Source organism: Leopardus geoffroyi, chromosome D2, assembly GCF_018350155.1.
Source record: "Leopardus geoffroyi isolate Oge1 chromosome D2, O.geoffroyi_Oge1_pat1.0, whole genome shotgun sequence".
NCBI classification, from domain to species: Eukaryota; Metazoa; Chordata; class Mammalia; order Carnivora; family Felidae; genus Leopardus; species Leopardus geoffroyi.
This window is the reverse complement of record NC_059334.1, coordinates 13,206,819-13,221,051: the sequence shown is the minus strand read 5'-3', so window position 1 is coordinate 13,221,051 and position 14,233 is coordinate 13,206,819. Positions and strand designations below refer to the sequence as shown.

General features: G+C 47.0%; 1 protein-coding gene across 4 annotated transcripts in view; it reads right to left on the bottom strand.

The window, feature by feature from the left end:
* Positions 1 to 1,127: 1,127 nt before the first annotated feature.
* The window catches only part of GNG4 (G protein subunit gamma 4), a 71,084-nt gene continuing 57,978 nt past the window's right edge, over positions 1,128 to 14,233 (bottom strand). For all 4 annotated transcript variants that reach the window (XM_045437287.1, XM_045437288.1, XM_045437284.1 and 1 more), the window contains one exon: positions 1,128 to 4,374. In XM_045437287.1, coding sequence (XP_045293243.1) covers positions 4,246 to 4,374 — 129 coding nt within the window. In that variant the 3' untranslated portion in view covers positions 1,128 to 4,245. The remainder of the gene's footprint in view (positions 4,375 to 14,233) is intronic.

Genomic DNA, 14,233 nt, shown 5'->3' with positions numbered 1-14,233 from the left:
CCCTACTTATCTCCAGAAACACTGAACCTGGGCACACGCCTAGTTTATTGTCCACTACTGGCTGTGCAGCCCGGGGAGGGCCGAGTGGCATGGCCCCCAGGGGACGAAGCTCCCGGGCCAGGGTAGGGAGCCTCGTTTTGGTCCTCCATAAAAGATACCTGTGATCTGGCATCTTCCCAACATCCTGAAGAGCTGAAGGAAATGGGAGTGTGAATAAATAGTCTGAGCTATCTCCACGGTCCCTATTCTTTCCAGGTCAAAATGTTAGTTATTGCCATTATTATTATTATTTTCATCTTGAATTTGAAGAGTCACCAGAACAAAATTCCTTCGACCTTGGTCTGCGCCCCTCCCGTGGCTTCCTCGGAGGGAGGCTGCTGACAATTCCTGGACTCAGCATTGTGTTCCGTGGGGGCTGGAGTTCAGAATCAACGGGAAGATGTCTTGACTCGTGTAGCGGGAGTCCCAGCGCGAAGCTAGTCTGTGATCACCCTGGGATTCAACGTTCACTCTCTGCAAGGACACTGGCCACGTGGTAGCTGGGAGCAAAGGAGACAGCGCTGGGGGACCCTCAGAAGCAATCAGAGGCTGGGAAGGGGACCTTGAAGCGGGAGCCCAGTTGAAAAGTCCATGTTTGTCTCCGTGTGTCTACGGGGTGGGCGGCCAGGGGCTGCGTTTGGAAGATGCACCATTGTCATGGGGCCAGCTGGTGCCTTTGCTACCGTTCCTTCCTTCAGAGGTGGTGTTTGAGAATAGGGTTTTGTGGCCGGCCACCCCCTGCATTCACTCCTGATGGTCAGGAGGCAGGAGGGGCCGGGAGGGATGTCACCGGCCTCATTTACAGAGAGGCTGATCCAAGTGAGAATTCTCAGCGGGATTCCTCACTGTTTTCCCAAAAGACACGGCTGGCACAGCATGGCACTCGAACATCTTACTGCCAAGGAACCATCTGCATTCTGCTGAAAGCCGGTTCTCTGGCCAGATAGCTGCGGATTAGACGTATTTCAAATTTCAAAATGTTGTCAAATACAATCGTAAATGCTCCATTAATGATGTTCTACCTAAAGAGGAGTAAAAAGTTGAGCGAAGTGTCAAAAAACGAAACAAAACAAAAGAACCCAGTAGGATTGATTGCTAGCCACAAAAACTAAGTTTTTATTGAAGTGTAACATACATACAGAAAAGCGCACAATCAGAAGGGTACAGCTCGAAGAATTTTCACACACCGGACACACCCAGGTCACCAGCAACCAGGTCAAGGAACAGAACATCCCAAGAAGCTCCCCTTGTGCTCCTTCTGGTTCCCATCCCCTAAAGAGTAATTAATAGTCCCCTACTTGCAACAGCATAGATCAGCTTGCTGGGTTTTGCCCTTGACATACGGGGTTTTTAGATCACAGGATCGGTACATCCAACCCAGGCTATTTCATGGAGGAATAAGAAATTTAGTGGATGGAGCTTGGAGGCTAGAAAGGAGCTAGAAAGGGGACCTAGAAGGATGTGGGGGGAGGGGCGCGAGACAGCTTGTGGGACCAAGCAATGGAGCAGGAGTGGTCTACTCAGGACTCTGCCATCCCTGGACACTGTTAGCAGTGGGCACAGAATCCCTGCCCGTCCTGGATGCCTCCCTGCTGGACCACCGCAGATCCCATAAAACGAATCTCAGCATCTTTTCACTGTTGTGCCATTTGCTCTGAGCTTGTAGGTCCAGGCAAAGGAGTCCTAGCAGTTCGCGTCAGGCCACTGGCCCCTCCCTGGCCAGTCTGGTGCTGGAAAGGGGGTGCCCCTGAGAGACAGGGAAGACGTCCCCCCTCCAGCATCCACAGTGAACGGGAGTTCTACTGCACCCCACTAAGTGTATGTGCAGGGGGTGATCTCCCCCTATAGGAAAGGAGGTCAGATGCTGGCCGGACTGCGATCACAAAGTGACAACTGTCCACTGCAGAGGCACCCCCTTTTGTTCACTCCCCAGTGACTGCTAGCGGGGCGAAGGGCTCATTCGCATGTTTGTGTATCTCATAGCCTGACCTTGCCTCAAAGCCTGACCTGACCTTGACGTGCATGACCTTGCCTTTAGGAAGATAGCACTGAGTTCAGCGACACTTTAGAAGGGACAAGGGACAAACCACCCACACTGCCGCAAGTTTGGGAGGAAAAGGTGTGGGTACAAAGACAAGAAAGCATCTCGCGGAGGAAGGTAAGGAAGAGAGGAGGAAAAGGACACAGAGGGGGAGAAAGGAGAGACAGTGAAAGTTAAACACAAAGGAGAGAAAGTTCAGAGGAAGCCTAGAAGCACAGTTTTCTTCCTGACCCGATTTAGCCAGCCTCCGTGCTGCCCCACTTTCTCGGTTTCTCTGATGCGCTTTTATGAATTGTGCTTTGCTTTATCAGGTGAATGATGTTGACATGGACCACGGAATAAAGAGATCCTGGTCGTAAACCGAGATACAGAAGGGTTTGCAGTCTTATTATCACACACGGCGTACAACTCCGCACAGTCTGAGCACACAGCTTCTGACCTCACTAGTTGTGTGAGCGAGCTTTAGTGAAATAAAGAGCAGCTTTCAGCAAAAGAAGCAAAGAATAAAAATGCACTAAAGCCATTTGCAAGGTGGCAAGTTATTAACTGATCTGAAATTATATTTGGCTTTTTGTGGGCAATTTGACAGTATTCCTCAGGCCGAACCGGGGCCTCGTTGAAGTCCTGCTTTCCTGCCACTATTACATTGCGGCATTTAGTAATTTATTTAAATGATACATTAGAGCGTCCATCCATGGAGCGCCTCTCCGTGCCCTCCCAGATAGAAAGGCAGGAGGAGCAATGACCGTTATCCCCGATTAGCAGGTCAGAACCTTCCAGGCACACAGCGGCTTGCCTCGCATCACACAGCCAGCTGCTGTCAGCGCCAGGGAGTGAGGCAGTTTCTACACAAGAGGAACCTCACAAACTTGGACAAGGAGCTCTCTATCCCCATGGTTTATTCTCCTCTGTCATTTTTGTTTCAGGCGGGGTCTGCAAGTTTGACTCAGAAAAACCAAGAGCCGTCCGGCCTGCCGCTGGAGCATCCGCATATCTATCATCGTCCGTAAGCTACGTGCACCCACATGCCTCCTCCTGGCAAAGATGGGGGGACAGGTGTTGCTGCAGAGTGGGCCCGGCGAAGGTGCCGCACAGCCTGTGGTACAGGCGCTCTGCAGGCCTGTTTACCCGCAGACGGGTGGAGCCGAAAGGCAGCGTGGCTCAGGGGTTCAGGGAGCCCTGGGGCCAGGCTCAAGCCCCGGTGTTCCTGCTTACTAACGATCGCCTTGGGGAGAGCACAGAATCTGTCCGTGTCTCCGTCTTCCTCTCTGTAAAACAGACATGCCCTCGTGGCGTTTTACGGATTGCCGGAGGACGGAACAAGTGAATACGTGTCAACGCTCAGATCAGCGGACAGCGCGTTAGTGAGCTGCTGTCCCTGCAGATCACTGTGCTGGGCCACCGTGGTGAAACCCCGCGGGGCCCCGTGCAGCCCACGTGAGAACAACTGAGGAGGAGCCAGAAAAGGGGAGCAGGAAGCGGTGGCCCATGGAGAGGGGAGCCGGTGCCCCTGGCTGGCCCAGCTGGGGCACATTGACAGTTAAGCTTGCTGCAATATTCACCCGGCGTCCACATTCGTAGGAGGCCCACCTCCCAAGTGGCCCGTGATAATCAGGGGGAAATGGGGACCTGCGTCCCCATCGGGGTTCGGGCCACATGGTCCCAGTGAGACACATATGACGCTATGGGTCATTTGACGCTATGGGTCATTTCCTTCCTAACAGGAGGACGGAAAAGCAAGAGAGGAACATTTACCCATGCGTTCTAGTTGGTCAAACTGCTCTCATTCGATGGTGAATTATTTGTGAAGGGGGGACTGCCAAGTACGGTTTTTCTTTTCAATAAATTATCTTATTCAATAAATACTGTCGTATTGAATGTACAATGTATTAGCTCGATGTATTTAAATACGGGAGGTGCTGTTTAGGAAGAAATGAAACCCTTAAACCCATACTTATTTGTTATTTGTTACAAAAACGTCGATTTTCTTCGCCGGTGACGCAAATAACACGAGAAGGACAAAAAGTAGTGAAATTGAACGCAGAGAAGGAAACGGATGAAGAGAGGCCGGGGACGGGGGTGACTGGAACCCCTGGCGCCAAGAACATGCGGGCTCTACCGGGGAGCTTCCTGATGCACAAGGAGACGCTTCATAACGAACGGAGTCAGAGAATGGTACAAAAGAACTTCTTCTCTCGGAAGGGGTTTTCTGACGCAGGCACTGGTATGATGAGAGGGTCTTCGCGTACGTGGGCTTCGCAGTAGGCCAGGAGGTCCGCAGCTGCCTGGGAGACCTGCGGGGGACACAGCACAGGTGTCGGTTAGGCGCCAGCTCCCGTGGGTCCGGTGCAGAGGCGGCCGGGCGGACCAGCCCAAGGACAGGCCGTTCCCGACCCGGAGAGACGGGGTCTGTGCAAACCCAGAGGAGACCGGGTTTCAAATGTGCCTTTGGGGAAAGGGATGTGGCCCAGGGATGGCGGATCCACCTCCAGAGAGGAAGGAGAAGCCAGCGGGGAAGGTCCAGACATCCCTGTTCTGTTCTCCACTGCGTGATGAGTGGAGTCCCCAGGCCGCTAGCTTCTCATTACTCTGCTAATCCACTTCCAGGCGGGTAAAGCCGAGTGCTGGCCCTGGGCAGGCCAGTGGGATTGTATTCAGTATTATTATTGTGAATTGTTTGATTGCAATCCCCTCTCATGACCACGTAGGGAGTCAGTTCATACTCCTCAACAGAACGCATGTTATTAGCATATTTTGTATCACACACATAAGTTATGTACTCTAAGTGCGCTTTTCTTGTTTATTTATTTTTGAGAGAGAGAGAGAGAGGGAGAGCACGAGTGGGGGAGGGGTAGGTAGAGAGAGAGACAGAGAGACAGAGAGCGAGAGCATCCCAAGCAGGCCCCGTGCATTCAGTGCAGAGCCAGACACGGGGCTCGAACTTATGAACCGTTGAGATCACGACCTGAGCCAAAATCAAGACGCAGGATGCTTAACTGACTGAGCCACCCAGGTGCCCCTCTAAGCACACATTTTATTTTATTTTATTATCTTTTTATATATAATTTGTTGTCAAATTGGTTTCCATATAACACCCAGTGCTCATCCCCACAGGTGCCCTCCTCAATGCCCATCACCCACTTTCCCCTCTCCCACCCCCCATCAGCCCCCAGTTTGTTCTCAGTATTTAAGAGTCTCTTATGGTTTGCCTCCTTCCCTCTCTGTAACTTTTTTTTTCCCCCTACCCCCCCCCCCCCCACCCCCGGTCTTCTGTTAAGTTTCTCAAGATCCACATATGAGTGAAAACATATAATATCTGTCTTTCTCTGCCTGACTTATTTCACTTACTGTAATACCCTCTAGTTCCATCCACGTTGCTGCCAATGGCCAGATTTCATTCTTTCTCATTGCCAAGTAGTATTCCATTGTGTATATAAACCACATCTTCTTTATCCGTTCGTCAGTTGATGGACATTTAGGCTCTTTCCATAGTTTGGCTATTGTTGAAAGTGCTGCTATAAACATTGGGGTACAAATGCCCCTATGCATCAGCACTCCTGTGTCCCTTGGGTAAATTCCTAGCAGTTCTAAGCACACATTTTAACTCACAGCGGCCACTCCCCTGTGCAGGGAGTTGCTGTTGACCAGAATGCTCCCTCTCCTCCGTTCCTTCCACTCTTCCCTGAAGCCCTGCTGACACGAGGCAGTTGTGCACTGAACTATCCCCCTCGTTCAAGCCCAGGGGTTTTCGAGGACGAGACAAGTGGGAGGCAGTAGAGGGCTGAGATACACTGGCTAACAGGATGAAGTTCCCAGCTCATTTCACCCAAGGTCTGGGTCACGTGCTGGGCAGATGAACGGCCTGTGCATTAATGCCTCCTGCCAATTACGTGGTTCCGCCCGCAAGTGCTTATTATGGGCTACAGGCGGGGTAAGTATACAGCAGGCAGATGAGGTCCTTTCCGTACATTCAAGGTCTTAATCTTCCATAGAATGTTAAAAACATTCCACAAATGAATGAAAAAATGTTTTAGAGCCTCCAGCGTATACAAGCCACATACATTCCCTACGGATTTTTAAAACTGACCTAGCTTCCAAATTTTTCCAGAAATTCTTCTTCTTTTTAAAAAACTGTTTATCTATTTTGAGAGAGACAGCGCAAGCAGGGGAGGGGCAGAGAGAGAGGGAGAGGATCCCAAGCAGGCTCCACGATGTCAGCACAGAGCCCAGTGCAGGGCTTGAACTCATGGAACGTGAGATCATGACCTGAGCTGATATCGAGAGTAAGATGCTTAACCGACAGAGCCAACCTGGTGTCCCTTAAGTAATATTCTTAAAGCCACTTCACAGATGAGAAAACTGAGGCACAAGAGTTAAAAAACTTGCCTAAGGTCCCTTGGAGAGAAAGCCAGAATTTTTTTTAATATTTATTCATTTTTTGAGAGAGAGACACACACACACACAGATCATGAGCGGGGGAGGGGCAGAGAGCGAGGAAGACACAGAATTGGAAGCAGGCTCCAGGCTCTGACGCAGGGCTTGAACTCCCAAACCTTGAGATCACGACCTGAGCCGAAGTCGGACACTTAACTGACTGACTGAGAAAGCCAGAATTTGAAGCTAAGCTGTCTGGCCACAGAATTTTTATGCCACAGTAGCCCCCTGATTGATAATCAAACTGTAACTGCCAAGTGGACTGGAATGTTCCACTGGGCCAGCACACTCTCCTTGGAGACCAGCTCTCTGGGAACCCACATGACCAAACAATTTATTTGCTTTGCTTCAGCGTCTTCTCTATGAAACCTTGCCCCAGCTCCTGTGGGTTGAGCACTCCTACTCACTTTGGTTTGTGCTGCCTCATTTGAATCGATGTATGCTCAAACAAACGCTTGAAAACCTTGACCGTGCCTCCATTTACCTTTTAACGACACGATCCAGCTGGCCTGAAGCTAGCCTGCTAAATTATAATCACAGCCTCCTTCCCCTGGATCATACTTGTTCAGATGTTTGTCAACATCGTTCCTGGGCAAATGGGAATAGTCGAATTTCCAGAAAGCGACCGCAAGGGGGCGCCTCGCTGGGGGCTGCTGCATAGTTAACCAGTCTATCTGTCCAAGGCATTGGGGGAAGGGGCCCCACACATGTAACTTTGGAGGTACCAGCTTCCAGTTATAAACTAGTCACAGGGATGAAAAGTACAGCACAGAGAATACAAATAATATTTTAATAACACTGTACGGTGACAGATGATAATAACACTTATTGTGGTATTTTGTAATGTATAGAATTGTCGAATCCGTTCCATACCTGAAACTGATCTAACATTGTACGTCAGCTATAGTTCAGTTAAAAAAAATGAGGCTTTGTAGGACAGCTGGGGGAGGGAGAGATGGGGCTGGGCCGTGTTCCCGTTTCCTATCATTTTATCTGCTGCCACACAGCTCCTTGTCTACGCCACCCTGACAACTAAGTTGTTTATGTCTGGCCTTGCTGGTTTTAAGCAGATCTAATCTAGGGATGTTTCTATCACTTCTAAAGGTGATATTGCAGTTGCTCCACAATTTTCCTTTCAGGAAAACAGGCTGTTCTTCGATTGCCTCCTTTTGCTGCTGTTGTTTTAGGATCACAAATGCACTTGCTGAGTTATAACCACACTCCCCAGGACGGCAGAGTCCTGTCTGGGCATCTGTACAACAGGAATGAATATGGAATGTAGCCTGTATTGGAGCTAAGTAGTAAGCGCCCACTTTCAGACCAGATGTGTGGATCTGGGTCGGTTCCATGTAATATTAATATCCTAGAAGCCCTCGTTTTGTTGAAACAACACTCTTAAGAGAATGTTACAAGGGAAGAATCAAGGGAGGTTTCTACCTCAGCCATCAGCCCCTGTATTTCACACAGTGTCCAATGTTCCTTTATTCCTGTATGAACAAAGTCTTTGGATAACCCTTGAGTTTGTTATGGGATCTCTGGAAAGATAAACATACGTAACGAGCATCTTAATGAGCCTTACACGTGAAAGGTGACATCCTGACACACAGCTTAATATCTAGGCATTAATTAACCCCAACCTCCTCATTAGGTTGAGCGGGAGGGTTTTCTTAATCAGTCCTAGGTTGATTTTTATAGCTGAAAGTTTCCTTCAACGCATATCAAGTATGGGCTGCAGCCATTGCCAAATTGCATAAAACATCTGCCATCTTTGAAACAAAAAAAACCAAATGATTTGCTTTCAAAGAGAAAATTTTATTTGGGTTGGAAATTGAAAACTCCCTTGCTGTTTATGCTTTCTCGTCAAGCCTCACGTCTGCTTTACCTAAAGTCCTCTATTATGAAATGCCCAGAGCATCTCTGCCTCCTTCGCACCGAACTGTGATAAGACAACAGATGTTGAAAAGAATCGGCAGCCTGGGAACAACTGTGGAATTTTACCATTGCATTTCCGAGTAAAAGAGGTGATTAAAACAGCCCAAGTTAGCACATAATCCTGTTAGTTGCACTATAATTACAAGCTTCAATGATGGGAGAAAATGTTGCAATTACTATAGTCAAATTCTTCGACAAGACAGATGACATAATTACTATTCTGCCTGTGACACCCACTGCATTTATCCTTTGCATCCAAAGCGGAGCACTCACACCTAGTTCTCAGCAGCCCTGGTCTATTTAACAATACTACTTGGAATCAATTTCAAGCCTCTTTGACTGGCTCTGCCTGTTCCTCCCTCCACCCCAAGGAAACAAAGCAGGATTAATTGTCGAGGGCACAGCCAGGTTGCAGCCCCCATGGAGCAACAGTATCTTTGACAAGGTCAAACTTGGTGCACACTCCCAATAGAAGAAATCATGTGCCTGTTTTCCCTAGTGGAACTCTTGGGACATTCTATACCTCACCTCTAAAGTCTGAACAAACACCGCAGGGTGAATCCTTGTGAATCTCGTCTTTCTTCTAATGTTGGGAAGTATTTGGGATCAACACACCGGTTCCCAAGCACACACTCAAGAAATTTCCATATTACGATGCTGTGAATGGAATGTCTGTGTCCTCCCCCACCCCAGTCCAAACGTGGAAGCCTCCATCTCAAAGTAATTGTATTTAGAGGTGGGGCCTCTGGGAGGTAATTAGGTCATGAGGGTTGAACCCTTGTGAAGGGGATTAGCACCCTTGTAAGAAGAGACATGAGAGAGATCTCTCTCCACCTGCCATGTAAAGTCACAGCATGGAGGTGGCCATCTATAAACCAGGGAGAGAACTCCCACCAGAACCTGACCACGCAGGCAGCCTGATCTCGGACTTCCCAGCTTGCAGAGCAGTGAGAAATGAATTTCTTTGTTTAAGCCACTGGGTCTATGGTGCTTTGTTATAGCAGCATGAGCTGACTAAGGTATTTGGCTTCCAGTGGCTTGTGTTGATCCATTTCATTATAGGCAACACTATCGCTGGGTCCTAGGCCACAGATATAGCAGCTAGTTGGGGATGGGTAAGGGTATACCCAGAGGATACCAGAGGGAGTAGAAGATGTACGTGTGAACACATGAGTAATATAACAGACAGGCCCTCTCTGAATTCTGAAGCCCAATGTTCATAATATTGGATTAGCTGCTGTGTACTATTATCGGCATAAAGCTGTTTTTTTTTCCCCCACATGAAAAGTTGACTGTATATTGAGAGGTAAATCCAAGATGCTTGAACGAGAGTTTTATTTTATTTTATTTTTAAAAATCTTTAATGTTTATTCAGTTTTGAGAGGGAGAGAGAGAGACAGAGCATGAGCAGGGGAAGGGCAGAGAGAAAGGGGGACACAGAATCCGAAGAAGGCTCCAGGCTCTAGGCTCTGAGCTGTCAGCACAGAGCCGGATGCGGGGCTCGAACTCCCGAGCCGTGAGATCATGACCTGAGCCAAAGTTGGACCCCTAACTGACTGAGCCACCCGGGCGCCCCTTGAAAGAGGTTGGTACACGTCCTATAGGACTCCGACTACCTCTCAGTTTTGACATATCCCGATTTTCCAGAAAGGAAACCATAATTCAACCATTTTGTGAGTTCACCACAAGAGTAATTTATTTGGTGATGGGAACCAGTGAGTCACTGAAGAGGTTTCTGTGATTTACTCAGAGGTGAAAGACGAATGTACCAAGTAGATTCTAGGCTCTAGGGATTCTAGAAAGCCAGCGGCATCTCTTGTAGAAAAAGGACTGGGTTGTGAGTCAAGAAACGACCTCTCTGACGGAGCTGCGCTCCGCACTAATGAGCTGTGTCATTCTGGGCAAGACCAACACCCTGGCACTCAGTTTTCACTCCTGTAAATGGGGATAGCATTACCTGCTGGCTTGTGACTCAGTGACAGAATGGATGCTGTTATACGCACAGTGGGCTCTTACTTCATTGGTCATCTGGCTACTTCCTGGGAGGGCACTGAGAAGCAGACATGAGGAGGTTTCTCCGAAATTATTGGGGCGATTTGATACCCACAGTGCCCCGACCCTGAATCCTCTCCAACAGGAAGCGTCTTTTGTCTTTTTCAAAAGACACCTTTTGCCTTCTTGTTCTACTATTTAATGTTCTTCTCTTTGTTTTAAGTCAAAGATTTTCCTCCCTTGATCTGATGGCTGTTCTAGAGTTGCTCATTCCCACCCCCCTCTCTTTGAATTGATTTCTGAATCTGATGGTAGAAAGTTACCGTGTAAGGCGGTCCGGGGGAGATCCGTGGACGTGTCTGGGAGAGGAGGAGACAGCAAAGGAAAGGCTCACAGCTGAATGGTTAAACTAGCAGAAAGTGGGGCAACGGAGGGGCACCACCAGCGTTCAGACGAGGCACACGGGAAAGGCAAAATTGGTAAGCACGGCCTTGACTTCTGGCTGGGTCATAGGGCATCATTTGTATTTATTTTCTTTTAGAAATGTCATTCTTTCAACCTTCACATCATTTATCATCTTAATCATATCCCTTCCCTGGACTTTCTCTGGACCCTGTGAATCAGCTGTCAGTGACCTATCAGAACACGATGGGCTCCCTGATTTTGCTCTTTTTCCATTTTCCACAGGGAACACTGTGATATTTGAGCCCCGCTCATCTTCTGTTTTAACAATGCCTGCCTTTCGCTTTAGAATTTTCTCTTTTGGCTGTGGATAACTCAGCCGTATGTGTTTTATCTTGGGGGAAAAAATGGAACCATAAAGAACACATTTTGTTCTTTTAAAAGAACTCACAAACCAGCAGCACTGTCATGACTCCTAGGAAGTTCTAGAAAAAAAAAAAAATAAGGGTAAGACATGTGAAAGACGTGGGGCGCCTGGGTGGCTCAGTCGGTTAAGGGTCTGGCTTCAACTCATCATGATCCCGCAGTCAGTGAGTTCGAGCCCCACGTCGGGCTCTGGGCTGACAGCTCAGAGCCTGGAGCCTGCTTCGGATTCTGTGTCACCCTCTCTTTCTGCCCCTCCCCAGCTCACGCTCTCTCTCAAAAATAAAGAAACTTAAAAAAAAAAAAGACATGTGGAATACTTACCTGTTAGAAGGATTATGAGGAAAAACTGTGGCTCAAATACAAATGTGAAGCAAGGGCCAAAAAGGCTGATTGCCCAACGGAAATGTCTCAGCAAGCCTGGACACTTACTTACTATTCGGTTCTATTAAATAGCTCTGGATTATCCACGCTGATGGGAGAAACCAGTAGAAAAGATAACCACAGCCTAATTTACACTTAAATTTGGAATATCATTTATAATTTTTATGCAGTGTGTTTACATGAAAATATGGCCCTATTTTGCATTTGGCTATTGGTGCCTAAGGGAATAAGGAGGAAGATGCAGATTGTATACAAAATGAACAGAATGCATGCAATCACATTTGTTTAATTTAATTTACAGGAGTAAAAAGCAACTTCCTGGGTCAACACATAAGTTGCTTACGTTGATGGTGTGGTGGAGAGGACCTAGGCGGAAAGAACAGAAAGGGTCTCTCTTTCCATTTACGGTCACTATGTGGTCACCTCCCATGGCACCCTCTGCCCCCTTCACATAGCATCATACCAAACCGATGGTAATAAATTCAGAGGAGGGAGTGTGTAACTGGGTCCTGGGGGTGTGGTAGCATCTCTGGGGAAGGGGTGAGTCCTACCAAGAAATTTGATTTTGAAACCGCTTTATTATCTTTACAATAATAATCCTTATTTGCTCGTAAAATAACCCCCAAAAGTTCAAAGCTGGGAGCAAAAGTCAACCGCCACTTGGTGACAGCGCTCTGGTGAACATCTTTTTAGGTGTCTTACTATTCAGCCTTCACATGCAATTTCAGATGCTGTTCTGTAACATGCTCTTTGTCACTCAGTACACACAGATGTCTGTCGTTGTTTATAATTATAGTGTAGCATTGTCTCTATGTAACTTACTTAACCAGTCCCTACTGATGGACAGTCAAAAATTATAATTTGTTGACACTGTACATAGTGCTCTGATGAAATTCTTACTTCCCATCATTATTTGCGAGATTGTCTCTGGGTAAATTCCTAGGAGGGAGAATACTGGGTCAAGATAGACACAACGAACATTTTGATACATATTCCAAACTATCCTTCTGGAAGAGTGTATCACTTTCCATTCGACCATCGAAAGCCTCTGACTTCTTTGCTTCACAGCTGATGGATGACAATGGATTTCATCAAAGATTAAAAACATCGACAGTCCGGGGCGCCTGGGTGGCGCAGTCGGTTAAGCGTCCGACTTCAGCCAGGTCACGATCTCGCGGTCCGTGAGTTCGAGCCCCGCGTCGGGCTCTGGGCTGATGGCTCAGAGCCTGGAGCCTGTTTCCGATTCTGCGTCTCCCTCTCTCTCTGCCCCTCCCCCGTTCATGCTCTGTCTCTCTCTGTCCCAAAAATAAATAAACGTTGAAAAAAAAAAAATAAAAAAAAAAAAAACAAAAAAACAAAAAACATCGACAGTCTTACAATAATCAAGATATGGAAGCAACCCAAATGTCCATCGATAGACAAGGGGATAAGGAAGATGTGGTATAGATAGGTATGGATACATACAAATGGCATATTGCTCAGCCAAATAAAAGGATGAGATCGTGCCGTTTGTGACAACATGGATGGACTTAGCGGGCATTATGTAAGAGAACTAAGTCAGTCTAAAAAAAGATGAACACCACAAGATTTCACTCCTATGTGGAACCTAAGTACACAAAAGAATAAACAAACAAAAACAATCACGCCTATAAATATAAAGAACAAACCGATGGGTTACCAGAGGGGAAGGGGGGCAAAATGGGTGAAGGGGAGTGGGAAATACAGGCTTCCGGTTATGGAATGAATAAGTCCAGGGAATAAAAGGCATGGGGGAGGGAACATAGTTAATGATACTGTAACAGTGCTGTGTGGTGACAGATGGTAGCTACATTTGTGTGAAATGGCATCACATATAGAGAAACTGAGTCACTGTTTTGTACACCTGAAAGTAATGTAATATTGTGTGTTAACTATACTAAAAACAAAACGAAACAAAACCAGTCTGGGTCTCAGCGTTCCTTGTTTGTTTTTGAGTAGATCTCAGTGTTGTTTTGAGCGTAATTCTTGTATTGTTTAAGGAGGTAAATGTCTCTTCCTGTATTTGACCATGTTTATATTTCTCTATTTTAAACTACCCATTGGTGTTGTTCGTACAATTAAAGAAACAGAGGATATTTTATTTTCTTACTGACTTTCCAGAGAAATTTCAGAGAGGTTTAGAGAAATTAACCCTTTATTACTCAGGTAGCAGATGTTTTTCTTATTTTGTGAATTGGGGGGGTTTTACCATCTCGAATTTTAAAAAATAAGGTCGAAGTTTCTAATCTATGGGGTGCCTGGGTGGCTCAGTTGGTTAAACATCCAACTCTTGGTTTCGGCTATGGTCATGATCTCATGGCTTCACGGGTTCGCACCCCACGTTGGGCTCTGTGTCGACAGCACAGAGCCTGCTTGGAATTCTCCCTCTCCCTCTCTCTGCCCTTCACCCACTCACGTTCGCTCTCTCAAAAATAAATAAATAAACTTAAAAGAAACCACTTTTACTTTATGAACCACTTTTGTGGTATGTTTGGCCTTCTCAGATGTTTATAAAAGCATTTGCTCCTATTTTCCTAATACTTTGTTATATTTATTTTTTTTTAATTT